The sequence below is a fragment of the Hirundo rustica genome, chromosome Z (genome assembly GCF_015227805.2).
Source record: "Hirundo rustica isolate bHirRus1 chromosome Z, bHirRus1.pri.v3, whole genome shotgun sequence".
NCBI lineage: Eukaryota > Metazoa > Chordata > Aves > Passeriformes > Hirundinidae > Hirundo > Hirundo rustica.
In genome coordinates, this window is record NC_053488.1 from 13,456,375 (window position 1) to 13,482,485 (window position 26,111).

The 26,111-nt window shown below is 37.1% G+C and overlaps 1 protein-coding gene across 2 annotated transcripts in view; it reads left to right on the plus strand.

Annotated features, from left to right (window-relative positions):
- The window catches only part of ARL15 (ADP ribosylation factor like GTPase 15), a 226,440-nt gene extending 201,198 nt beyond the window's left edge, over window positions 1-25,242 (plus strand). For both annotated transcript variants that reach the window (XM_040090504.1, XM_040090507.1), the window contains one exon: window positions 23,853-25,242. In XM_040090504.1, the coding sequence (XP_039946438.1) occupies window positions 23,853-24,005 (153 nt within the window). In that variant the 3' untranslated portion in view covers window positions 24,006-25,242. The remainder of the gene's footprint in view (window positions 1-23,852) is intronic.
- Window positions 25,243-26,111: the final 869 nt, after the last annotated feature.

The following is a 26,111-nucleotide window of genomic DNA, read 5'->3' on the forward strand; positions in this document are numbered from 1 at the left end:
GCATTTTTCATAATGCTATCAGTGGATTAGGTGAACAATGAAGAATAGCAGCAAGGAAAGACAATGCTATTTATCTTGCTTAATATAGATGTCTTTCTGTATGGTGATTTCAGGTCTCAGTTGTTTCCATATAAGGTACCAATAGGAAAGTTCCCCTGTTGACTTCAGGTGGTACCTAAATCTTTTTTAAGCAGATGGTTTTGAGACTGTTTTAGGAGTTGGTTGGACTTCTTGCATTTTGGTTAATTTCTGTGTCTTCTTAGTTTGTGTGTTTAAGGAGAGGATGAGGACGATGTGAGGGAAGCTCACTACATCTATCTTACTATGATTTAATTGCCAATATAAGTTCTACTACAAAGTAAGCTGGAAACAAAAAAAGAAGCATACATTATAATTCCATCTGAATTTTCTGCTGTGGAGTTTATTAATTTTTATTATTTAAAGTTCTTCTGTCTCTGGCAGTAACCTCTCCCCTTCTCTGTATCATTTTATAGTCAACTTGTGAAGTCAACTAACATGGATGTGTGCATGCTTTACTGACCTAGAATGGGTTAATCAAATCACTAAAATAAACAGTGTTTTTGTACAGCAAGGTTTTAGGACTCCAGTATAGTTTTAAGAGGTCCTTAAGAAATACAGAGAAAATGTGATACCACTACAGCACTTACTGTAGTTTGGTGAAGCATCGTTTAAGAAAAAAGCATGTTAAGAAAAATAAGTTGTCCAGTGTTAAATTGAATTGCATGTCTGTTTTCATTGAATATCCCAAAGCTTCATTTCAGTGTGCTGCTAAAAGGCATTTATTTGTCATAGCTATCTGCCAGAACACATTTAAATGATTTGAAAATAGGCTTGGTGGAGTAGCTGTAAGAGAGTGAATTAGTTCTGTGTACAGCAGAAGCAGGTTGGCCCAGCAGACTTCTGACCCAGAAGGATCCTGAGTCACTGCAATCTGTTCTGTGGGAGATGGAAGACAGTATGACCTGGCTGTTGGACATGTTTTCAGCAGTCGTGAGAAAACAGCCTGTGGGCTAAGTGATGCTATGGTTCTCCATGCTATTCCTGGCCTTGTGGGCTGTGGTGCTGCAGCAGATGGTTCTTGTCCAGTTGGGTGGATTTGAAAGATCAGAACAAGGTAAGCACAGGAAAGGCACTTGATTGGGGGGAGAGGGGAAAGAATGAAGAGGGATAAACAAGCCATGTTTATTTTCTCTTTTTTTCTTTGAAGTTTTTGCTTTCTATCTTTAAATTCTGTATAAATATATAAAAATATCTTAACAAGTAAACAGTAAGGTCATTTTAGAGGAGGACAACAAAAACCTACCGTTAATGTTTCCATAATCAGCTAAAGTTTTGACTTTCAGTTTGTATTTACTTAGAGAATCTTCAGTTATGTTCATTAACTCTATATCCACAAACTTCTCAAATGTTTTGTGAGCTAAAATGAATTAATATTAGGTTTGTAGTGTCACTAAACTTGAATGGGAAAGCCAAAAAAAAAAGAGCTTGGAACTTCTTAAACATCCTTGGTTTTCTAAATACAGACCTTTTGGTATTTAAACACAAGACGTTGCAACCAAAAAATCTAGCTTCCCAGGACTTGAGTGTTTTAGGAAACATAAAATCTAACTTTAATATTACTCTATATTAATTTTATATTCTGTTATGAAGAAAGTAGCATTTTATTCCTGAGACTTTCTGTGAAATTCTTGAATAATGGGCCAGCTCTTCTTCAGAATATTACTTTTTGTAGCCACTGACAGAGAGGTAGTTTTACCTTGAAGTATTCATCTTCTGGACTGTGCAAATTTTCTGTGCATTGAACAGCTTTTCTTACTTTATTTAAACAGAGTTTGGTGGGGTAGTTATATTTTGAGTGCTTTAGATTGGGATTTTCATGTGGGTATTCTAGTTTCCTGGCAGTGCTTGCTATGTAATTATTGACATTGATAGCCTGGAAACATTCAGTTTTGGCTCCTTTAGAAAATCTCCGCGTTCCAGGGAATATCAGCTTGATAAATATGGATAAGAGCTGTGTGAAGTCTAGTCAGGTTTTGAGGAGTTGGGGTTTTGTTTTGGGTTTTTGTTTTGGTTTTTTTTGTAGTTTTTTCGTTGGTTGGTTCATTGGGGATTTTTTTATTATTATTACTCTAATGTCTAGAGTATGAATACTCTACTGTCTGCACATTTTTTCAGCACTGTGCATCTGACACATGACAGTTATATTCCTGTACACATTTAAATGGTCTATTACTAGTCTGCTGCCAGGAACTAATAAAAATATATAAACCCTCTGATCAAATTTTATTATTTTTCTCATTTTCTTTCTAGACGTTTTATGGTTCCACAAGATTCCTTAATTCCCAGTCATCATGCACTGTTAATGCGCTTTAGAATCTCATCTTCTTGGCTTCATGCCAAGCAGAAGTCTCAGCTATCTTTTGAACATCTATACATATGACATATATGTAGCACTGGAACTCCTAATATAGCTGTTAATGTGAGGAAATGGCAAAAATTTGTTCAACATCCTTTATGCATAAATTTACCCTTAAAAATAATAGATGGATTTGCTATCGAAATATGATTTGTATAAACTTACATTTACTCTGTTTTAAGCCCTCTAAACTTGTGGATTCAAACTTACCTGAAAGGGGAAAAAAAATAACACCTAATATGGACATAGCATAGTTATGTGAAAAAGCTGAGACTTGTAGATGAGAAAGCTTACTGTGTTTACAATGTAAAATTCATTTTACCAGTAAAAACTGGAAAAGAACTTAGTGAAGAAATCCCAAGTTTTAAATAATTCTAAATTACTATAATTTTCTGCTTCCCAACATTTGATCTGGACAAGTTCAAGAAGCTGGCCCATGGGAATCTGATTTAATAAGACCAAGTGCTGGTGCTGCACCTGGGTCAGGACTGTCCCAAGTATCCACACAGGCCGGGCACGAACAGACCCAGAGCAGCCCTGCCCAGAAGGACCTGGGGTGCTGCTGGGTGAGAGGCTGGACATGACCCAGCCATGGCACTCACAGCCCAGAGAGCCAAACGTGTCCTGGGCATCCAGAGCAGTGTGGGCAGCAGGGGAGGAAGGGGATTCTGCCCCTCTGCTCTGCTCTTCTCTGGTGGGACCCACCCAGAGCACTGCAGCCAGAGCTGATAGTCCCAACATAAGAAGGACACCAGCTTGTTAGAGAGGGTCCAGAGGAGGCCACCAAAATGATTGGAGGGTTGGAACATGTCTATTATGTGAAAAGTTAAAAGAATTGTGATTTTTCATTCTGGAAATGAGAAATCTTTGAGGTCACCAAATTGTGTCCTTGCAGTCCCTGAAGGGAGTCTAAAGAAAGGAGAGAGACATTTTTCAAGGTTAAGTAGTGACAGGACAAGAGGGAATGACTTTAAACTGAGCAGAGAGTAGGTTAGATTACATACTAGGAAGAAATTCTTTACTGTGAGAATGGGGAAGCACTGGAACAGGTTGATCAGACAGGTTGTGAATGACCCACAAATGTTCAAGGCTGGGTTGCATGGAGCCCTGAGCAACCTGGGCTAGTGGGTGGCATCCATCCCCATGTCAGGGCGGCTGTAACTACATGATCTTTAAGGTGTCTTCCAGCCCAGGTCATTCTATGCATCTAGAGAGGTGATCTAAAGAGAGAGGTCCTCCTTTGTCCTCCAAGCAAACCAACCCTCTACATATTTTTCTGTTGTTCCCTCCCTGGCAGTCTAACTTTTGGCTAGATAATTGACTGAGAATTTGGTTGTATTCACTCCTCTGTAAGGAGTTTATTGAATAGCTGGATGATAAGCACTAATAGTGCCCCGTGTTTCCCCCCAAAAAAGGAGTTCTAAGGAAAATCCAAGAACATGTCACAGCTTCTCACCAACTCACCTGTGCCATTCCCCTTCTGAGGTCATAAGATCTGCCAGATCCAGGTGCTGCCAGAGCCTGTTTGTAAGTGAGTCTATTTTAGGAGACAGTTTCTGTGTAGAAATTACAAGTTTCCTGAGCTTCTCCAGGGCACAGACTCAGAAAAGAATAAGTCTGAGCTGGTGTCAGTTCCTAAAAAGAAGTGTTGTTTTTCTTCTGGCTAGCCATTACCTGGTTGAGCTTATTCCAACATACTTGGGACGGAGGTGGCTGGGAAAAATTGGAAAAAATTGCTTGCAAGTTAGAAGTGGAGTATTTACCCATCTGAGTGGGACTGCTCAAAACTGGTAATCAAACACTTGGTGTAGTAACTTGCCATTTCAGGATTGTAATCTTTCCTTTTCCTTTGCATCTGCAAAACTGGGAAAGCAGTACTTATTTAGCTCACCAGGATAGATGACATTTCCTTCATTAATATCTTGGGCATGAGATAGTATTCTTGTGCACAAGTCTTCAAGAATTCAGTAGTATTTTTGAGAAAGAGAGCTAGTATCCCTACTTGTAATTTGTGTTAATTCTAAAGCTTGTTTATTCATCCTTAAGTGTTGCCCAAAGTAGGTGTGCTCTTAGAATGAAACCAAGTGATACAGAAGTAGAGAAATGAAATTTGCTGAACCCACAGTGCTCAACAGTTATGTTTATGTTAAAAAATATTCCAAGGTCTGAATTTTAATTTATTGAAGACATGGTTCAAATACTTTACCTTCTCTCTATATATGATATATATGATTATTTGTAGGATTCTAGGTGTTCCATTACCTAGAATCCCATAGAATATTATATATAGCTGAACATTAGATACTGTAACTGGGTATGAGGATGGTAAATGTTACCATATTTTTTTTTATTAACCATACTTGCAAGGTATATCATGATGATGATTTGCATTTGGTAGTGGTATTTTTGAACTAGAGTGGATAATAAAGTGGTTTGCAGTTGGTACTTGCATTAGTGAGCAAGCTTGAATTATAAAAACTCTGCTCATGTTGAAGCTTTTCCCGGTTTATGTTACTCTGGTTTTTCTGAGTTTCTTTATTAGCCTTTCGATTTTCATAAATGGAGTCAGATCTTTTAGTTACTGTAGAATATTAGAGCAGTTTTTCTACCTTTCCCACAGAAGTAATATAAACAAATCCTTTGTTTTTCATTCTCTGTCCTTTGTTTGCATATTTCTAACCTGAAAACAATTGTAACTGACAATTCGTCTGGCCACTGAGGCTGGGGGGTGGAAACCCCAAAAAGCCAATCTTCTGCTAGACCCACAAATGTATAAAAAGTAAAAAAAAATAAACAAAGGGGTCCCTTCTCTCTGCTCTTTCAGCTAGGAGCTGGATCAGAAGAACCTCTGCAAAAATCTCTTGTCTGCGTGTGATTTCTTTGTGTGTCTCAGTGACAATTTAAGTGTGTCTGAAAGACAGGGAGCAGTGTGGTATTCCTTTAATATCTTAGTCTTAAAAAATAATTTTTTTAAACACAGGATTATGACCCAAAATACAGACTTTATGGAATGAAGGAATTTAGCTGAAAAGAATGGGAAACGCTGGAGAGAAATGAGTAGCTGTAACGAAGATGGAGTTCTTATACAATAATGGCTCATACTGACCTCTTGCAATTTCTAGTAAACAAAACTAATCTGAAAGTAATCATGATATGAACTTTCTGGTTTGAGTTCTAGATGTTTTCTGCTGTTTCTAATGGAATGTATCTTTCTTTTTCTGTCTATCTCCATCACCATTTCTTCATCTATTCCAGCCTTTCTGGGTTCTCTTTTGAGCTGAATAAAGGAAACAAGAAAATGAAAAAAACCCTCAACCAATCAACCAAACAACCCAACCAAGTAAAAAGCAAAAAAAAAATCTCCCCAAATAAACAACCCACCTGCACTTAAAAATCCCCAACAAAAAATCCCAAAAGATATAACACCACCACCCACCCCCGCCCCCACCTAAAAAAAAAATCCTACAACTGCACATCTGTGTCCTTCCTTTAGCTCTCTTTCATTTCTCTTGGGCATACTTGACTTGATGTTAATGTAAGTCCACAACTGGAGCTCTAGTCACCCTTTGTGATTCCAGCACCTGTATAGGGCTTCAGTCCTCTAGAATTTACTTTTGTCCCTGACTAACATGGACCATTCTACTGCTACAGTTAAATTTGAATAGGAAATGAAGCAGAGTTTGCTCATGGCTGGTGAAGGCTGAGGAAACTTGCCTTCCTTATTCCAGGTTGCCAGTCAAAGCTAAAATGGTGATTGTATGGCTATGGAGCCTGGAAGTAACCTTTTCCCCCTTTGACTGCTGTTGATAGGCCAAATTCTCATCCTTCAGCCAAGCTGCAACTGGATATTTGGTTGTCACTGGGAGCCAAAGGTGGGCTGGCAGCTCTCCAAGTGAAAGCTCTACTCTGCCACCTGTATTTTAGACATGTTTTGTCAAAAGTTTGCTGTGTCTTTTACTTTGAACTTAAATGAGGAGGAAAGTTAGAGGGCTTTTGGGGAAAACCTCTTCAAGAAGCTGGGCATAACTGAGCTTCTTGAAGGGGTACAACAGCAGTACAGTGGTACTCTGTATGCATTTTTTAATTATCATAATCTGTTATAACAACCTCTTGGTTAGTGCTTTTTTTTGTTGTTTGAAAGCTATTGTCAAAAAATCAATTCCTCAAGCACTAGAAAAGAACAAAACAGACTTTCCAAGACAGACAATATAAGGGAAATGAAAATAGTCACAGAATTACACGTGGGCTACTTTTGCAGTACAGACAACTTTGAAAAGTGGAAAACTCCTAAAGGTGAAGAAGAGCAGTCACACTTAGATTGTCAAACATCTCAGCTGGGTCTCATTCCTATGAGATGCCATAGGAAGTTTTGAAAGCACAGGTGTGGTGCTGCATCCAGTTGCAGGTTGCAGTAATTAGCAACTGGTTTAACTGCTTACTTGCCATTAAAATTTATGTCTTTGTTAATTCTAAGTAGGGTCAATAAGTTGTTTGGGTTTGTCAGACCCAGCTCTGCTCTTAGCACTGATACTGATGAACTGCAGCTTTGTAAATGTCATGGGAGAGTGCTGTTGTCCAGACTCCTTGCCCCTCTGCTAATTCACAGGTCAGTCTTAGGGAATAACCCTCTGTCAGTTTTTCAAAAGAGACTTGTTTTTTGTCTACAGTTCCGTAGTTAAAAAAATTGTATTTGTACTTGTCTAATGGATTTGTTAAAGTGGCTTCTTTTCATGGATTGGTAATAGCAAATGGTCTCTAATACATTTTTAATTAGTTGATTAAAATTAAATGAATAATTAGAGATTATCTTCTGTGAAGCAGAAGAAATTATGACAGGAGTAATCAAACATTAATTACTGAAGATTTTGCTTATCAGCTGTCTGCTGAACATGCTATACTGCAGGTGTGTGATAGGAATGATGCCTTTTCCGGCTTGCCTAAGACCAGAGGCCAGACACAATTAAGAGAATAAAAAGCAGTTATAATTATTGAAGGGCCTTCAGGTCCATTTAGGGCAGACAGAGCCCACTCAGGGGCTACACCCAAAAATGGACAATGGGTCACAGGTTTTCAGACTTTTGTAGGTTTGGTCCATTTGCATATTGGGGGTTAATTTTCCAATTACAGCTTCATGAAATGAAGTCATTCACCCAAGTTTGCTCCCTGCAACTCACTTTTGTTTGCATTTCTCGGGGCCTGAGACAGTAAGGTGTCCTTGATTCCCAGGGCTAGAGAGGAATTGTTTTGTCTGACTAAAATGGGAAGACAGTAGCTAGCACTGTATATGGAGTTTAGAGTTATACACTAAAGAATTGCAGGATTACAAATATATGAAAAAAGCTAAAATCCTAAGGCATCAGGAAAAGTAAAACTTTTCAGTAACTTCCACTCCAAAAATAGGTAAAGCGTTCCTCAATCTCTTAGAGATGGAAAACGCTTTTTTCACATATGTTTTTTTAGTCATACTGTTTCAAGGAACACATTAACCTTTAATTGTCTTGCATATGTACTGTGTATAATAGTTCAAGATTTATTTAATATGCATCTGGCATTTTAGCACTATAAAACTGAATAGTTTATGGAAGGTGGTATTCTCTTTCATGGTACAAGACTGGTGGCAAATCTCCTTTTATGACAGAGACATTAGAGTTTACTTTTAGGGTTACCACCTTGTTGATTATCTTTGCTTTTACCTCAGCTTTCCTGGTTTTGGTAGTTGGCTGTCAGTGCAGCTCTACATTGTTGGTTTTTAAAAATCATCTGAGAAGGATAATGGGTTTTGCTTGTTTTGTACATGAGGAACCATAGAACACATACATTGGCAAAGGATTCAAGAAGTTAGAGTTTAAATTTAAAATATGAAGATTTTCTTTTTGAGCAAAAAATCACCTGCTGTCCGGTTGGACAGCCACATGAAAAGCATTCAAGTATGAGCAGTCTGACTATACCAGTGACAAATAACTTTGTGAAGTGTTTTCTGAACTAAGAATTGTTGTGCTGGATATTCAGAGAGCTGAGCCATTCCCAGGTGGACTTAGAAGCATCCAACTCAAATATGAACAGGAGAGTTAGTTTCCAAAATAAATTATTAGGAGTAGACATTCGTAGTAGACAAAGCCAAATATGTTTTCCCTCTTCTACTTTTATATCAACAGATGATGGAAGTTATTTAGTTTATACTGAAAATGTTGGAATGTGATAGTCAAGCAGAGTTGTCACACCTGTGTTATGCTTTTCTGGTTGTCTAGACATTCCAGCCTCCGTTCATTCCTGTGGATCTGAATCCATCACCTGTGCTTAATACTTATGTCTGTTGAAAAAAACTAAATACTCCACCAAATGGTGTGTCAAGAAAATGCTCTTCTAACTTCAAACAGGCCTTTAATTCTCTTGAGATATATGAAGTATATTGGTGTCAAGATAGAAAGATTACTTTAAAGAAACCAGGTGTTCATTCTCTGAGATTTTTTTTTTAATAGACTTACCCATATATCTCCTGCTGTTTTCAGCTACATCAGCATGAGGAAGCATGTATTTTGACTGTGGTGCTGCAAGCTTTTCAAACATATCTCTGAAAGATGCCATCCAGTTTGCTGTAGTGGTTGTACATTTGTATGTCCTTCTTTGTTGCAGTATGCCTTGTATTACCTAACTCAATTTCCTTCTCTTGAAAATGAATCTTGTTCCATCTTCAAAAAGTTACATTTATTTTTGAGTTTGAGACACTGATACCACAGTTCACTCCTCTTTTCCTTACCTCAGTCATCTGTCATCTTTCCAAAGCTTCAAAACTCTCAAGAGAGTACAGTGAATGTCAAATGCGAGAAGTTCTGTCTCAGTAAGTTTGACCTGATCAGGAAAATTTTCTTCTTTTCTTCTCCTTCCTTTTCACCCGAAATGACTTCTTTAGGAAACATCCAATCTTTCTGTAACTCAGTGGATCAAAGTGCTGTATTGTTGGATCATAATCACATATGAATGGCTACAGAAGGGATCAGAGCTCTCTTTGTTCATTAGAGGCTTCTAGGCCAAAACCAGTGCCAACAGCCATAAAGGAAATACATAAACCTCTGTTTGGTCATTCAGTGAACCATGTCACTCTAACCTTGACCTCCAGTTTTTTGCACTAGCTTCCTTCTGTGGGAAGGTGGCTTAGATCATGCCTGTAAAATATATTAATGCTAGCAACTGTAGGCAAAGGGATTATTTTTTGTCTTTCTTTTTAATATTTCTGCTATTTTTTCTCCTTGCTGTTTCTTTCTTCTTAATGTTCTCAGCTTTAAGCACAAACTAGTTTCGAAATGTTCCAGATTTGCCTATATCAAACGGCACATGGCCTACATCACTGTGGTTTCACAGTGTCTTGTGAAGTGTAACTGCTAAGTATGTGCTAATATCAAAGTGTAAGAAGATAAATATTTGGGGCTTTTTCCTGTAAAGGGGTTTCTGTTGTGCTGGGTGTTTCTCATATTGGTATGGGTTATAGGTAGATCGACTAATCTATTATTAATATTTATTTACCAAGTGATTGTACTTCTTTACAGCCCATCAAGATATTAGAAGAGCTTAACAAGACATAACAGTATTGGATAGGACATTAACAAGACATTTTGTTTCTCCTTTTGCTTCAGTACTTTCAGTGCTTTTTATGTGATACAAGCTGAGATGTCCATGCTTGTACACTAAGGTAGAGTTGATATCTATAAGTGCAATCCAGTATCTTTCTTACACTGCTGTATCACGCATGAATTAACTGCATAACTGATAATAAACTTAATCTCTAGGAATGTTTGTAGTGAAAGGAAAATAGAGAATGAGAAGTTGCACATTGTTCAGGGTATTTTTGCACAAACACGAGTGTTGTTTTTTATTGGGTTATCTGTCTGTTACTCACATGCTTTAAAATGTCATCCAGTGAAGAAGGCAAACCAAACAACTTAGCTGATCAATCATATACTGTGGATACTCAAAAGCAAATAATTGAACTGTTCATGTTTGCCCTTTAGGTTAGAAAATTCGTTGTGCAATGTCAATGACAGTGTGTTCACAGAAACAAGGATTGGTTTATATATGCCTTTTGAGTGTCTGGGCTATATTACTAGAACAGGATAACTTCAAATGTAATTTAATTGGCTTTTTGTCTTCATATACTGTATCCATGAAAACAGACAAAGCTAAAAGGGAAAGAACTTTGTGTTTTGCCTAACAGTTCTGCTAAGATTCAGAAAAGTAAGATAAATCAGCCTTTAAATTAAAATGGAGTATTGAAATCCTATTAGAAGCATTATGGTCTTGCATATATTTTGTAAAAAAAAGAGCAAAATTTCTCTCTTCTCTCCCACAAGAACGGCTGAAGATCTAATCAGACCACTGGCCAGTGGATTTTTTTATAGGTTGCAGTTGTACTGTGTTTGTCCATGCTTGTCGTTAATCTAAACCCAGGTGATTGAATTTATACCTTGTTTTTACTGATAGATCCTGTTAATACATTTAAACTCTTGTCAAGGAAACAAAAGAAACATTTTTTTTTTGTTTTCTGTGACAGATGTCACTGTTCAGTCTTGATTTTTGTAAGCAGTGTTCACTTTTCAGTGTACTTTTTTTCAAATGTTGTCAAGTCCTTTTGCAGATTTGTGCTTTCTAGCTGGCAAACATCAAGCTGATACACTACCAGCTGGACTGGAATTTTTTTAATATGGAGTCATTTCTGCTGTCATAGATTAGACATCTTTAGAAGCAGAATGTTTTATTGCTTGTAAGTCATCTAAAGCCATTTTATTTGGCTGATCTCTACTTACCCTTTCCAATTCCTGCTGCACTCCCTGTGGTCTGACTGACATGATGATGACACTGTCCTTTCTATTAATCTGTCTACAGCTGGTCTTATAAAACAGTGTGGCTGGTGGCACTCTTCACTGCATTTTGAGTATATTGCTGTACAATGTGCAAATACATATTTGTTTGAAATCTTGAGAATTTGATCCATCTCCAAAACAGTTTTGCAGTAGGCAGTGTAACATCTTTTCCTGCTTTTCTGGAGCAATGAATAAAACACTTCAAAGTGTTAAAATCTTTTTAACCTGTTGTTAGTACTTCATCTTGTAAGGAGGTAATTTCTTTAGTGAGAGGATAGTTAGAAATGTTACATTATTAATATTTCAAATTCTAGCTCTTTACTGAGTAGACCTTTCTTGTTATAAGTCACCAAAACACCTAAGTTATTAGCAGCATACCATTAGTACGCTGGTTCATTATAAAACAAGTGAACCATTTTTCAGTTAGGGAAGCAAACATAAAACATTAGTTTGCAATTTCTAGTCTTTTCAGTAAAACTGAAATGCTCTATTTGTCTGTTTATATAGGACTGTGCTAAACAATCAAATCTAAAATGTTTTTGAAAAATATATTTTTAGCTGTGGGGTTTTTTTAATATATATATTTAAATCCATTACCTCCTTGCAATGAATTCTTTTTCTTTGAAATCTGGACCACTGTAAAGCTGAAAACTGTGTCTCTGAGCTGGAGATTGAAGAATATTTAGCAACCTGTTGCTAGTTATCCCCTTCTCATGCCACCCGCTGAATAATAAGCATAACAGGATAGTAATACTAAATCTAAATGGAAGTGCCAGGAAAAAAGCTATGATATAGTGCTACTTTCAGACCGTAGAAAAATCACAACTCAGATTTATTTTTGGTGTTTGTGGTTGAAAGATGTTCTATTTGTTGTTTTATTGCCTTTGTAAGACTTCGGAATTGCACAGGCAATGGTGATATAACAGTAGATAATATACTACACATCTTGACACAGACATAGCAGAATAGTTAATCATATTAAACCTTTCAATTACTGCCTCACAAATGGCTATTTGTTCTTGATGGGTTTCTCATTCAAGTAACCCTCGACCTTGTTAAATATTAAACTCATACTGCAACCTACACTTTATAATGCCAGATTTTTTCCCATTTTCAGTGTATGCAGTTATCTTGTTTCAAGTTCAAAAATAATGCTTTAAAATAATCAATTTCATGGTGAATGCGTCTAGTGAAACAACTCATTTAAACAACATCTTACTCGTGTGTAGCAGACCATTTTACAAGTGACCGAGAGTTTTACAAGCTTGTGTTTCAGACAGGGTAATTGGTTGTTTCTCATATGTGAGCTTGAAACTTAAACTCGTTAGGTTCAATGTACAGAACCTTTCTGGTCTTGGTATTTAGTTAAGGTCTTTTCAGCTGTAGACACACATAACAGTTCATTATCAAGAAGTGGTGAAATGGTACAAATTTTGAGTATGTTCTGTAAAAGCTAGTGGTTATAACCTTTAAGCTTGTCACTAGTGGTAGCCTATGATGATTTCTAACATAAAGTAAACTCAAACAGCAATTGCAAATGTGCAGATTTCTGACTTATGTTGAGCATTCAGAATTTTAAGTTGTGATTTTACCTCCATGAGACCCCAATTTTGAATAGATAGGTTGCTCTCTAAGGAGAGTGGTGAATGCTTAAAAAAATCTGTTGCCTTAAGATATTTCAGTCAACTGATATTAATCTTTTCATCCTCATAAAAAAGTTAGTGTCAGCTATATATCTGCTATATTTGATTTAATTTTCAGTGCAGTGCTTACCCCAGGTGTAACACCAGGGTCTGCTGGTAAAACTGCAAGTCACATCCAAAGGTAGAGGGAAGGAGCTGTCTGTCATCTTGCAAAAACCAAGTTTCCCTTTCTTCTAGAATTACTTGACAAGTATCTGCTTTTGTTTTTCATTGGTACAGTCACGATAATTGGGACATTACAAAGACATAGCACCTGCCTCCAGGAGCTTTTTTTTTCTGAAATAATCTGGCTTTTCAATGACTGTAAAGGTATTCCACAGTTGGCATGTACAAAGGAAAGCCTTAATTCATTTAAAGTAATAACAGCTTTATTACAAAATCTGTTTTAAACCCCTTCAATATTAATTTCAGTAGCTCTCCTTTAAGAGGACTATAAATATTACAAATGCTGTCAGTTAGAGCTTGACCATTCTTTGGAGAGGTGAGAGGGACATTTTTAAGGGCGTGTAGTGATAGGATGAGGGGGAATGGCTTTCAAGTGGAAGAGAACAAATTTAGATTAGATATTCAGAAGAAATGCTTTACTATGGGGGAGGTAAACATTTGAACAGGTAGCCCAGAGAAGCTGGGGATGCCCCATCCCCAGAAGCGTTCAAGGTGGGATGGAGCTTTGAGCAACCTGGTCTAGTGGAAGGTGTCTTAGCCCATGGCAGTGGATAGGATGATCTTTATGGCTCCTTCCAACCCAAGCCATTTTATGGTACTTTGGGGCTGGTTTGGATTTTTTTATGTAAAGGCTGATTTCCTTCCTGAGATATCTGTGTATCTCTCTTCTTTCTTGTATGTGCAACTCTTGATCAGCTGCCTTTTATTTAATCTCTTTCCTTGAAGTGTGGACCAATATAATGTAGGGAAGTGGTATTTTGATGCAGTAAGATAAAAATATTCATTACTCATTCCCTTATCCCTTCTCATGGAATATTTTTACTAAGACTGCTGCAATCTATGGTAATTGAAGGAATACCTCTGGCACTTAAATAACAGAGAAATTTTAGCCTTTTACCTTTAAGTTCAAGAGTCAAAAGAACAATACACTTCAGCATCTCATTGCATTCACCCATGTTCTCCAAATCCATCTGGTTATCCGTGTTTTTTCCAGCACCACTACTGCAAATCTCTGCCTTAGTTTGCTAATATTACTTCCCGATTTACTTGACTTAAAACATCCTCTCTTGCTGTGAAGTACTCACTATCTTTTTTCATATCTATGATTGCTCATGCATTTCTAATCATTTTAGGATTAGTGGCAGATTTGTTTTGCACATGGATGTTCTCCTGTGTACAGAACTGTGTCTAAATTGGGCTGTGTAATTTTCCTCTTGGTATCCTTGTGCTTTATGAAAAAAAGTGAAGGCAAGCAAGCCTTGGTCAGAGAGCCTGGAGGAGTTTTACTGTAATTCTAGGTGGAGAGTTTAAAAGTATCAAGTCTGGAGCTGCCTGGAATAGTAGTTCTAAGTGGTGGCTTGCTGTGAGTTTGGAGGCTTCTCAGAAGCATGGACCTAGAAAACACAAAGTACAGACTTGCATCCTCCAACCACAGGACAGAAGGAAATCCTTAGAATGAGGTCCCACTTAGAGGTCCCACTCCAGCACCAGGAACTTAGAAAGAAGTTCCTGGTGCTGCAGAAGCTGGGAGGGTGACAGAGCCTGTGGCATTCTGACCGCTGGGAACTGAACCTGGCAGTGGCATGGTCTCTGGGAACAATTTTGTACTCAGTACTCCGGAGTGCTGAGTCCAGTTCTGGGCCTCTCAGTTTAGGAAGGATGTTGAGATGCTTGAGTGCATCCAGAGGAGGCAACGAGGCTGGTGAGGGGCTTGGAGCACAAGCTGTGAGGAATGACTGGGGGAGCTGGGGTTGTTCAGCCTCAAGAAAAGGAGACTCAGAGGTGACCTTATCACTCTCTAAAACTTCCTGAAAGGTGGTTGTAGGCAGGTGGGAGTTGGTCTCTTTCTCCAGGCAGCAACTGATAGAATGAGAGGACACATTCTTATGATGCACCAAGGGAAATATAGGATATTGGGAAAAAGTTGGATATTAGGAATGGGTTTTTTTAGGGAAAGAGTGATAAAGTATTGGAATTGTCTGTACAGGGAGGAGTCATCATCCCTAGATGTTTTGAAAAAAGACTGGATGTGGCAATCAGTACCATGGTTGAGTTGAGGTGTTAGGGCATGGGTTGGACTTGATGATCTTGAAGGTCTCTTCCAAACTAGTAATTCTGTGATTCTGTAATTTTTACTTAACAAGTATTTCATGTTAACTTTTTCAGATGGATTTATTACACAGTTTCTGCTTTTGAACAAGAAATGGTTAATTGCAGTTAGTTCAGGGCTTTTGTTGAATTCTCCCATTAGCAAAGGACCTGAAGGGAGGTTGGAACTATCCTATACTAGCATGCTGTGCTCTGTACCTGGTAGGAAGCAAGTCAATTAGGCACCACTACTGCCTGTGTCTCCTCGTGGGAGCACACACCTCACAGAACCACGGCTGCTGCTGAATGGATTTTCTTTTGTGCTCAGTCAGACTGTTAACTTGGAACAGTGTCAGCAGTGTGAATGTGAGGAGCCAACCACAAAGCCTTTAGAAATCCTGTTCTTCGCTGCTGATACAAGGGTACATGTCCATACCGTGTTTTGGTGCTTTGCAGACGTGGGCATAGTATACAGATGTTATTTGTTCAAGTGCTAGATTTATGTAAATGTTCGGGCAAATGCAGATGAATCATCACACATGCACTTCTCCAGAAAACACCATTTAATGGTTATCTGAACAGAAAACATGCTATTTGCAGAAAGGATGTCATAATAAGGATTGATCTTTGGACTTCTCATTACTCTAAAGGTTATTTTGACATTCAGCATTGCAGGTAAACTTTTTTGGGGGTTGGGGAGGGTAAAATCTCAACACTTGTGTACTCGTGTCTCAGATTTTGTTCCTAGTTCAAACTACAATCTGTAGATAAAGCTAGCATATTTTGCTGCTGAAATCAGCATACTCTGTCAGTAGTCTTATATTCTGAAGTGTAAACCATAAGAACCTGAAGTCTATTTTTTTTAAAAAAAAGGATGCTACAAAAACTCTTAAGTCTCTGAAAGATGTTTCCTGAAGGTCTTGAGTGTTGAGTCTCTACCAGTTATTTGTATTCCTTAAGCTATTTAATTGAAGTTATAGAAAAACAAACCCAAGTAAGAGACAGTAGAGAGGAGATGACTAGTGATATAGTAAAATCTTTCAGTAGATTTCCTGTAAAATTACCTTTGGATATGTTCCATTCTATATTTTTTGTTAACAGATTAGGGCAGTAATAGTAATTGAAACAAGTTATCCTAAATTTAAATTTATCTTATATTCTGTCAGTCATTTTCAGCACAGCTTAAGAATATACTGTGATGTGCTGAGAATACACTAAAATAGAAAATTATCCTTATATACAGTAAATAGGCATTTTTGTGTCTGTGCTCTATGTGGAGGAAAAAAGATATGTCAATTTTAGATGTCATCCAAATAGCTATCTTTAACCAGGGCTAATTTTCAGTATTACTCTTTAGGATTTTATATTCTAACACTTTACCTGTAAGTGTGTAACTGTCAGACAGTATCTGTGGCAACCCAAAGTACTTAGTAAAACACAGTGGGTAAGAGAGAAAACAAAAGGAGCAGTAATTTAAAGTGATGTTTGATTTTCACTTCTGAGTAATTCTTTAAAGTAAAATAAAGAATTAAAGCGGCGTTAAAGAAAAATGTTTTGCTATGCTTTCATTGCATGCATTTTTGTACAGTATCCTCTTCTCTGTTCCTGTTGTTTCCCTTATCACTCGAGATGCTGTTTTACTCACTCTAGGGTTGGATAATTGTGAGGCCTTATCTTGTTTTTCCAGTTATATGGTTAAATGAACCATCATCTGGAAGTCTGGTTTTCTCTATATAGGTATGCTGCTGCGGTTCTCATGTTACTTCTATTTCTTCTAGTTGTGAGAAAAGCACCTGCTCATATGAAAGGAATATCTTGGGTGAATGAGACATGGAAGGCAAAGTACAGGTGTATGTTTTTGGCAGCTACACATGTTTTACTGTTTCTTTTGTACAAAATAACAGAATCTAACAACAACAAAAAAAATCTAACACAATGTAGTAACTGTTGTGCGTAGCACAAAGAGTGTGTGCAAAGAGTTGATGGATCCTAGTAGCTTCTCAAAGCCTGTCTTTGCTTCCATCCACATACAAATCTCAGTGGTACTTCTGCAACCTCTGCAATTTTTCACTCTCATCCATCTTATTTGTCCAGACCCATTGTAACATGATGCTATCTGTAAAACACCCCAGCTTTTCCATTTTAAAACCCTTCCAGCTCTTCAGCTCACTCCCCTTTTTCTTGTCTCATGCTTGCATTTGCTAATACTCTGTGCTCACTGGAATAGTGTGGCTGTGCTGATTTCAGGCATCCTATTTCTTCATTCTGAATAGTTAGTTATCTTCTTTAAAATACGTTTCTTTCAGCTATCACTTGCAATCTGAAAAGTGTGACTTGTGGCCATTGGAGATAACAGGGATGGAAATGTGCACAAAACACTGTGTATATTACTTTAAGTGAGTGTATTCCTCTTTGTAAAGACTTAGAAGCCAAAAATATTATCTGGCTCTCTTACAAAGCTAAGTACAAAAAGCTCAGTTGGATATGTTTCAGGTAGTCTTTTATAAAAGGCAAAATCTTTTAAAAAAAAGGAAACCTGTATGAATTAGAAGTGTTAATTTGTAAAGCATTCACCACTACTTGTGAAATTTATTAAAAGGCCTCTGATGTTTTTGCAATATTTTCTAGAGAAACTGCTTACCCTACTATCACACAGAAATGCTGAAGAAGATTAGTTTTTTCTTTTGATTTTACTTCAGCAGGTTATATTTTGAAGTTAAAAAAGGAAGCTCAATTACATACATCTGATTATCGTACTATATACTTAATGGACTCATTGAAAATTTTTGACATTGTACCTACAGACTTTGGATGCCTTGGAACGTTAAAGTTAGTGAGCAGTGAAATATCTATCCTCAAAGAGCTAGAATATAAAATAATTTCTGAGGCTGATAGTGTTGTTGGACCTCAGCTGGCATTCCCGTGCATAGGTTGCTCCAGACTACAGCACATCACCATCCCTTCTCATCAGCTGAGGCAGTTTCATTCCCCTCCCTGTTGTGTAAGAGATACTGCATCTGGAATCAATAAACATGAGGTACAGGTGCTTTAGGAGGAGTGCTTATGATGCATAGGTGCATTACAAGGATCCCTCTAGACAAGGATGAGATCACTGTTAAGAAGAAGCATACAAGCAGGCATACGTGAAGTATCTTTAGGAGAAGTGAAGTGTCTCTGTAGGATGAATAAGTATTACAAAACTTTGGCTGACAGTTGTGCACATTACAGCTGCTCTGGTCAGACAGGAGGTCCTTTTTAGCCAAGTGGACTGTCAGATAAGGAGCTTTCTAGCAGATTTTTCAGGAAAAGCATGGAAATGTTAACTCCTGTATGACAGTGGATTGAACTAGATTGATTTAACAGTAAGTGGCTATCAGTCCATTCCACACAATACTATAAATCACTGTACTCAGAAAAGAACCAGGAGAAAAGTACATGTAGGAGCTCAGGAGGCAGTGCAGTTTGCCGTTGAACACGCCAACATAAGCTAGAGTGGATTTCAATTTACTTTTTAGCATCAGTGGTGATTTAAGTGATGAGTTTTACTCTATGGTTAGTAGGTCAACATTTGTGGTTTCTATTTAGTTTGCCAGAATTTCCTTTATTTTGTTTTCTCTATCCTTTTTTAGACATGACTTCTTTTTCCTCTAATACCATCCTTTTCCTTACTACAGTTGGTGAAAGCTTTTTTTGTTTATTTTAAAGTCTTCTGAAGCAGTATAAATATACTCTGAGCCTCTAATTATGGTATTTTTTTCTGTGCCACCTGCAAGCATTTCACTTTTTTAGCTGCACAGTTAATTTTCTTTAAGTTCAAAATTTTATGTCATTTCTGTTTTTAAAACTTAATGCTATGTAAAGTACTCTTGACTTTTTCTCTTTTCCAAATATACTGAATTTGCACAAGAATTGTTATAGCAGCTTGTCTGTTGTTCATAAAGCCAGCAAGCAAAATTCCCTCTCTCTCCTGCATCTTCTAGGTGGTGGCTCCAAAAAGCAGACTTTTGTGATGTCTGAAAAGATATTATCAGCGTGACAGCTCACTGAAACTTTTCACAGTGTTACTATAAGGGTACTCCAATCTCCCATTATTACTTTGTTTCTTGTCCATGCAGATTTGGAGTGGATGAATGAACCATGTCTTATCTTTAATACCTGGATTCAGCAAATTGGATTATTTTAGTTTAATTCATACCTTCATCAGTTACCCTTTTGCAGTAATACTTGCTAAATCCTGTGAAAATCTTTCAATAATTTAGTCTTGTGGGGACACGGACAAGAGACCAGGCAGCCTTTGATAGGATATAATATACATGTTTTGCTACAATGTTTTTATCTCAGTGAAATTTTTCAATAAAACAACAGTGAATGAAAAAATATTTTATTCATTAAGTTCTCCATTTACCAGCCTGGTAGTGCAAGTGACTGTCTGAATTTTGTATTTGTTTACAACAGATTAGTCACAGTGGGCTGGAAGCCTTTCTCTGTTGATGAAATTTGGTAGTATAATTTTGAATTTGAATGAAAAATAATGCTTTCAATTGGCTCTTTTTTTTTTTTTTTTTTTTTTTTTTTTTTTTTTTTTTTCCACATTGAATAATAGAGATTACTCTTCTCATATATTAAAACATCTAAGTTTTCCTATACATCTTGTGGTCACATGGGTGGTGCACTGACTAGATGATGAGGTTCAGTAATAGAACATAGAATAGCTTTCAGCAGGGCCTGGTTACTCAGCTTACGTATATCAATTTAGTAACATCATTTCGACACTGCTATGATAATTTACACCAGCTGAGGTTCTGGGCACTGATCCTTTTTATTGTGTCCTGACTTTTCTAGCACGTAGGTTAAGCAACATTTGATAACCATATGTTTAGTGTATTGTGCCAGTAGAGTAGGACTTAGAAGGTGGAGTGTGGGAAGAGTGGGATTTGCAAATGTGTATTGTTAGATTATATTGACTTCGGTATGTGGCGTAAATACAATGTCAGGTTCTCTACAAAACAAAGCCCCCATGTGGAGTCAAGACATACACTGAGATCATGTAAAAATTAGTAAAGAAATCTTAAAATTAGATTTAATTTGTTGTATTTTCTTCTAAGATTATATCTTAAAAATTTAGCAATCTGAAAGTAAATTCTTGAAAATGCAAAGCCAGTATGTAAATGCATATCCAATCCATCAGACTTCTGAAGCATGTTTGAATCTTTATATTTCACTTCAAATCCATGAACAGGCAGAAGGCTTTTCACTGTGCAGAGGGGAGGACAGAAGAACTTCTATTAGGAACTCACCCCTTTGTGTTAGTGGAATTGAAGGGAGCTGTAAAATAGTAATTGCTGATTATCCAAGAGCTACCTAGGTGTGTGAGTGTTCAGTGAACTTCAGCTTTCTTTGGATACTTTGGTGATCAGTGTACATCCTCTTAGGAAATCTTCAGGGAGTGAGTGTGGATGATGGTCAGTGGGGCAGAAAGGAACTGCAACAAGAAACATAGATGGAGAGATGAGTGCATTCCAGTGGAAAACTCAACTGTATAAAAAGAGTTGGGCATCTGATTGTGTAAATCTTTTCAGGTTTCATCTGTTACATATAAAAAGTGCTCATTTTTTCAAGTCTAAAAGAAGTATTTTCTTTTAGAACAGAATGACTTCTTCTGAGTTAAAGGGAGGAAGCGTTATATTAAATTGGAAAATATTTGTGTCCGCAAGCCTCTTTGTGGAAGTTTTGAAGTCCAGAGAGCCCACTTGCAAAACCTTGAGGTTTAGCAAACTCCGTTGTGGTGTGAAGTTTAAGTGAGGAAATACAGTAACACACAAAGTGTCCCTCGGGTTGTGAAAAATCACTTCTGTGCTACTTCTGGTTTAGTTAGTTATTATTTGTAAGCCAATTAGTATTATTTTTCTAGATTTGTATTAAATAGAAATCATCTAGTGGGTTGGGGTTGTTTTTTTTGGTTTTTTTTTTTTTTTTCCTGCAGGAGGTATGAATGGAATAGGTCTTGTGAATATAAGCAGCTGTTCTTTCATGCCAGTATCAAACCCACACATTTTAACATTTTAAAAACAACTGCCCAACACTTTCAGCATTCATCTAGGACCTATTAATGCAAATATTCTGAACTGTTTCTTAGTGTGGAAAATGGTGACAGTGCACCACTAATTTAGTAACATTTTGATTACACAGATAGAAACAGGAAAAAAAAAAAACCACATTTTGATCAACTTTGGGCATCCAGATAATTTATCTGCAAAATTTGTTTCACCAAATCAGTTGATGCTGTTGGCATCTGCAGTCACTGAAGTATAGTTTAAAGGCATTGTGTTTTTCTTGGCTAGAGGCTACCTTGGTAACTTGTGTTGTATTTGCCCACAAATGCACAACTCTGTGCTAGTCTGCTTACTGCCATCATTTCCTTGAGCATGTGTTTCTACTTTAAAACCCGAGTGCTGTCCTTACAATGTAATAAACTTCCTTCATATGGCAGAGCCCTAATTCAAGAGGCTGTGTGAAGAAGATTGTGATCTGACTTCAGTGAGCTCTGGGGTCTGATGGCAATAGTCTTCCAGTAGAGGGGGTGTGGTGGACATCCTCTGGGTTGTGGGTCTGAAACATCTTAGATTACTCAGCCATATTTATCAGCTTAACACCAGCGGGCAGCTCTATCCACTCGCTGCCCTGACACCTTGCTTTCTTATCCTTCTGTGCCGCTTTTACTTCCTCCCGTCATGTGACAGTCAAGGACGCTGCTGGTGAAACAGGCAATAGAGCTTCCTTATCCTGCTATTCCAATATTGTGATCAGTGCCATTAACTCAGTCTATTAACACAGTCTAATAAATTCAAGCTGCTGGAAAAGCTGCAATACATCCCTTATAGATATTAGTTATTTTGGGGTTTATGACATATAATTATGCTAACATATGAGATACTGGTGTGGCACTGAGATAGCAATGCTAAAAAGCAGGTATGTTGATATTAGAATACTGGTTTGTTAAAGGCCCATTTATTTCAGCTTATATGTTTTCTAAAATTTGTTTGAGGGAACCCTTCATTTTCAAATGTTATTGCTACAATTCTACTTTGATGAAAAGAGATTTAAATTTTTTCACAGTGTTGTTTCTGGGTAAGAGGAAGTCCTCATCTCAAAACCACCATTTTTTCCCCCTGATATTTGTTACCAAATATTCTGCTTGAAATTCCTTTCTAAAAAAATAAGAAAGCCTTCCTGACACATTATCATGGTTGAATTCTGAATTATGTTTGTTGATACAACTCAACTTGCTTTCTTCTATTAGAATACATTAATAAAGAAATAAAACTGTTGTTTATCTATCAGTAGACACTGTAAGAGCTACACAGAGATGTTGCCATTTGTATGGACTTTGAAAGACTTTTTTTTTTTTTCCTTCCTCTTTTTGTTTCTTCTGCACATGGAGCCTTACACACTGTGGCTCCAGTTGCTTGTCTAGGGCCTTTACTGCCTGCCATGTTGTGAGTAGCCATTCCTGTAACTGCGCTGCATATTTACGGCGCAGTCTGTGCTAAAAGAAAATTAACAGTATTTGGCAATAATTACAGTGAACGAGAATGTGCAAATTAAGTCAAAACTAAGTATTTCTGTTGATATGTGGACAGTAGCTGAGGCATATAGTTTTGGATGTAAAAACTGAAAGTCTATTGGACAAGTCAAATATGAGTAGACTTTTGGGTCAAGTACCTTCAAAGACTAAAATTTTAATGAAAACAGTAAACTCTGCACCAGTATAACCTGAAGGCTACTGTTCTCTTCTGAGAGACATCAAAAACATGTTTTGATTATTGTACTTTCTATTTTGAAAAGTGATTGGAGTATACTACTAAATTTAAATCTTTCCTTTCTCATTCTTTCTGGGTCTGCATTAGTGTCTTGACAGTTGTTGCAATATCAGTAATGATTGGTGTTTCCAAGAAACTGCGTCATGTTTCATGTATAATACTTATTACTGTCCTACTAACATTAGTGTGTTAGTCTTCTATGTTTAATTTTAGAAAAACAAAGTAATTTTGGAAGATTTTTTAGTAGGATATTCTTGGTCACAAAAAGTTGGAATGTTCAACTGGAATGTTTAGGATCTGTATATTTTTTTATGTTTAATTTGTGAAGTTACCGTAGTATGGTGGCAAATTCTATATCTTAAGCGTTTACCAGTAAGAGTATAATGAAACATTTTTAACATTGAAATACAAACACAACCTTTTCATATTCCACAGAATTTCTTATTTACTTTTGCTGTTTTGGATATGTTTTTGAGCACATTTCATGTGCTTTAGTGTTTTCTTCAAGTGGGTACAATTCTTCCTCAGACATCCCACGCTGGTAAATGTATGGGAAGAGTGGTAACTTCCAAACAGGTCACTCACTCCTAAAGAAAACACTTTCAGATCATGTCATATAACCTGTATTATAAGAGCAGCTATGGGTAAAATTCTAATAATTAATAGCCTGATTTTTTTTTTTTTTTTTACATGTTTTTGTTTGGCTTAGTTTGGTTTAGTTTCTTAGATGTGAGACAGAGTTGTCATAATATAATACATTGGTCTCTCTTTTTTTTCTTAATAGATAAAAAAATATTTTGAACTTGAGCCACTTGCTCGTGGAAAGCGCTGGATCCTTAAACCCTGCTCCTTGGATGATATGGAGGCAGTAAAAGACAGCTTCTCCCTTCTAATAAACTTGCTAGAAGAGAGAGACTTTGAACCTTCAAGAATGTGAAAGCCAAGAGAAAGAAGAGGTTCCCACGCATCGCTGTACCTGCTCACTCTCTCACAGCTTAATTACAGTGTAGTATCAAGGCTGAGCTGTGATATGTTGTTCATACAGAGTTAATGCAGAATGTCCTTTGGTTAAAATAAATGTTCTGTGAATCAGGTACACAGCTATTTCCAGTAAAATTGTCTACACTACTGAAGTAGGAAGTTCCTCTTTGTTTACCACTATACCTGCACACTGCATGTTGCTTTCTTGCATCACGATCACAATTGGTAGAAGATTTTACACACTCAAAAATAACATAGTCCATAAAGGAGGAATTCTGCTTGAATTTTAAAAGATAACTGATGTCTAAAGAATTTATGAGTCTAATTTAGCTTGTTTATTGACCTCACATTATGGAAAAGCACAGCCACTGAGAACCTTAATAGGATACCTAAAAGGCAAGCAGTTTCATGTTAATGCAAAAGTTATTCCTGAGGTTTTACTAAGTGAAAAAACAGTTGAGGTAGTTGACTCAACAAGGTAGTTGAGTCTCTTCTAAGTCACTGCATAATCCTGCCAGAGGCAGTATGGTATTTTCCTGGAAGTTTGTTTAAAAGTGAATTAACAAACAGATGTGCACAAATAACAGTACTTGGGAAAAATAGCTGACGTAAACAGGCAATCTAAGTAAAAAGATTTTTAGAACAATATGAAAGATTTTAGAAATATACAGAACTTGGATAAAGTAATAATTTTCATTGAAAGTAGTTTTCAATAAGAAAAGCAGGGCAAATATCTATTAGTTCATCTGTGGAGGCTTTACTACTAGTTAGAAGTATAAGTGATTTTAAATACTTCTTTTATCACTCATTCATAGACTACTACTGTTATTGTAACATTGCCAAGTCATCCATCCCGTAATTAAGGGTCTTCCAGTGTTTGTACTATAGGCTTCTCTTTTCAAGGGGATTGTATCTTTTTCTTTCAAACTTCTTCTGGGCCAGGTGTTACTTAGAAGATAAAAAAGTAGTTGGAAAGAGAAAAAAATGTTGGAAACAACATTTGTAATACATTTAGAAAAAGTTGATTTGGTTTGCGTAATACAGTCCACTTTTCCTCTTTCCATGTTTTCCCTGTTGTAGATTTGCAGTATTTTGGCTGCCTTTTGTTGATCTTTTAAAAAAACCTCATAAACTGATTTTTAAAGAAACGTGCCAGGCCACTGGTTCACAGTGACAACAGGGTATGTGCAGATCACTGGACTGGTGCATGCCTTGAATGCTGTGCCTTGTGCACTCAGCTACCCTTGTGCATGAGTGTCTGCAAACACAAACTCGAGTGAGGTGTCATTAGTTCCTCATCAACTCTGCTTGTCTTGAAACACACAGCGCCTTGTTTTGGGGGCTTTAAGCAACATATTTTTCCGCTCTGAGCATTTATCTTCTGATTGAAGTTTATTGTAGTTTCTTACTAGTTTATTTGGGGATAAGAAAATAGTAAAAGAAAGCTTTTAAAGGCTCATAAAAGCCATTTCTCTATAAATTGTAATTTTGCTCTTTGTTAAACAAAATGTGTCTCACAGGTATTTTAGTTTCTTTTTCAATTTCCATTAATTTCTTGCTTCCACTGTTTTAACTGCTTCCTATTATCAAAAAGAAGCTGGGAAGACTGGTAAACTCCTTGTTTAATTCTGAGATGGAATAGGCAGGAAGCCTGAAGGGCATGTCCATGCTTTGTTTTGTGTTCACTTTCCTGCCAGGTCAATCATCTCACTGCTAATACTCTTGGAAACAACCAAGAACTGGAATTGCTCATTTTAAAGCACAGAGGAGCCCTGCTTTGATTCAGTTCTCTCTGCACACTTTAGTTGGGACCCAGCTGCCCATTGGTTTCTCTTTTGGGGGCTAAGGAGGTTCCTTTCCCTGGATTTAAAGAGGAACTGGATCTAATTAACATTTCCAAACTCTCTCTTTGCTGACATGAGCTTAAAGGCTACAGAATCCCCAGATTTCCACAAGGTCCCCAAATTTCTGTTCTATTTAGGGACAATGAAAACTAAGCGGGGAGAATGAGTAGGACCGTTATTTCCCAGAGAAAACAAGCAGTTTGAGGTGGAAAAAAGAG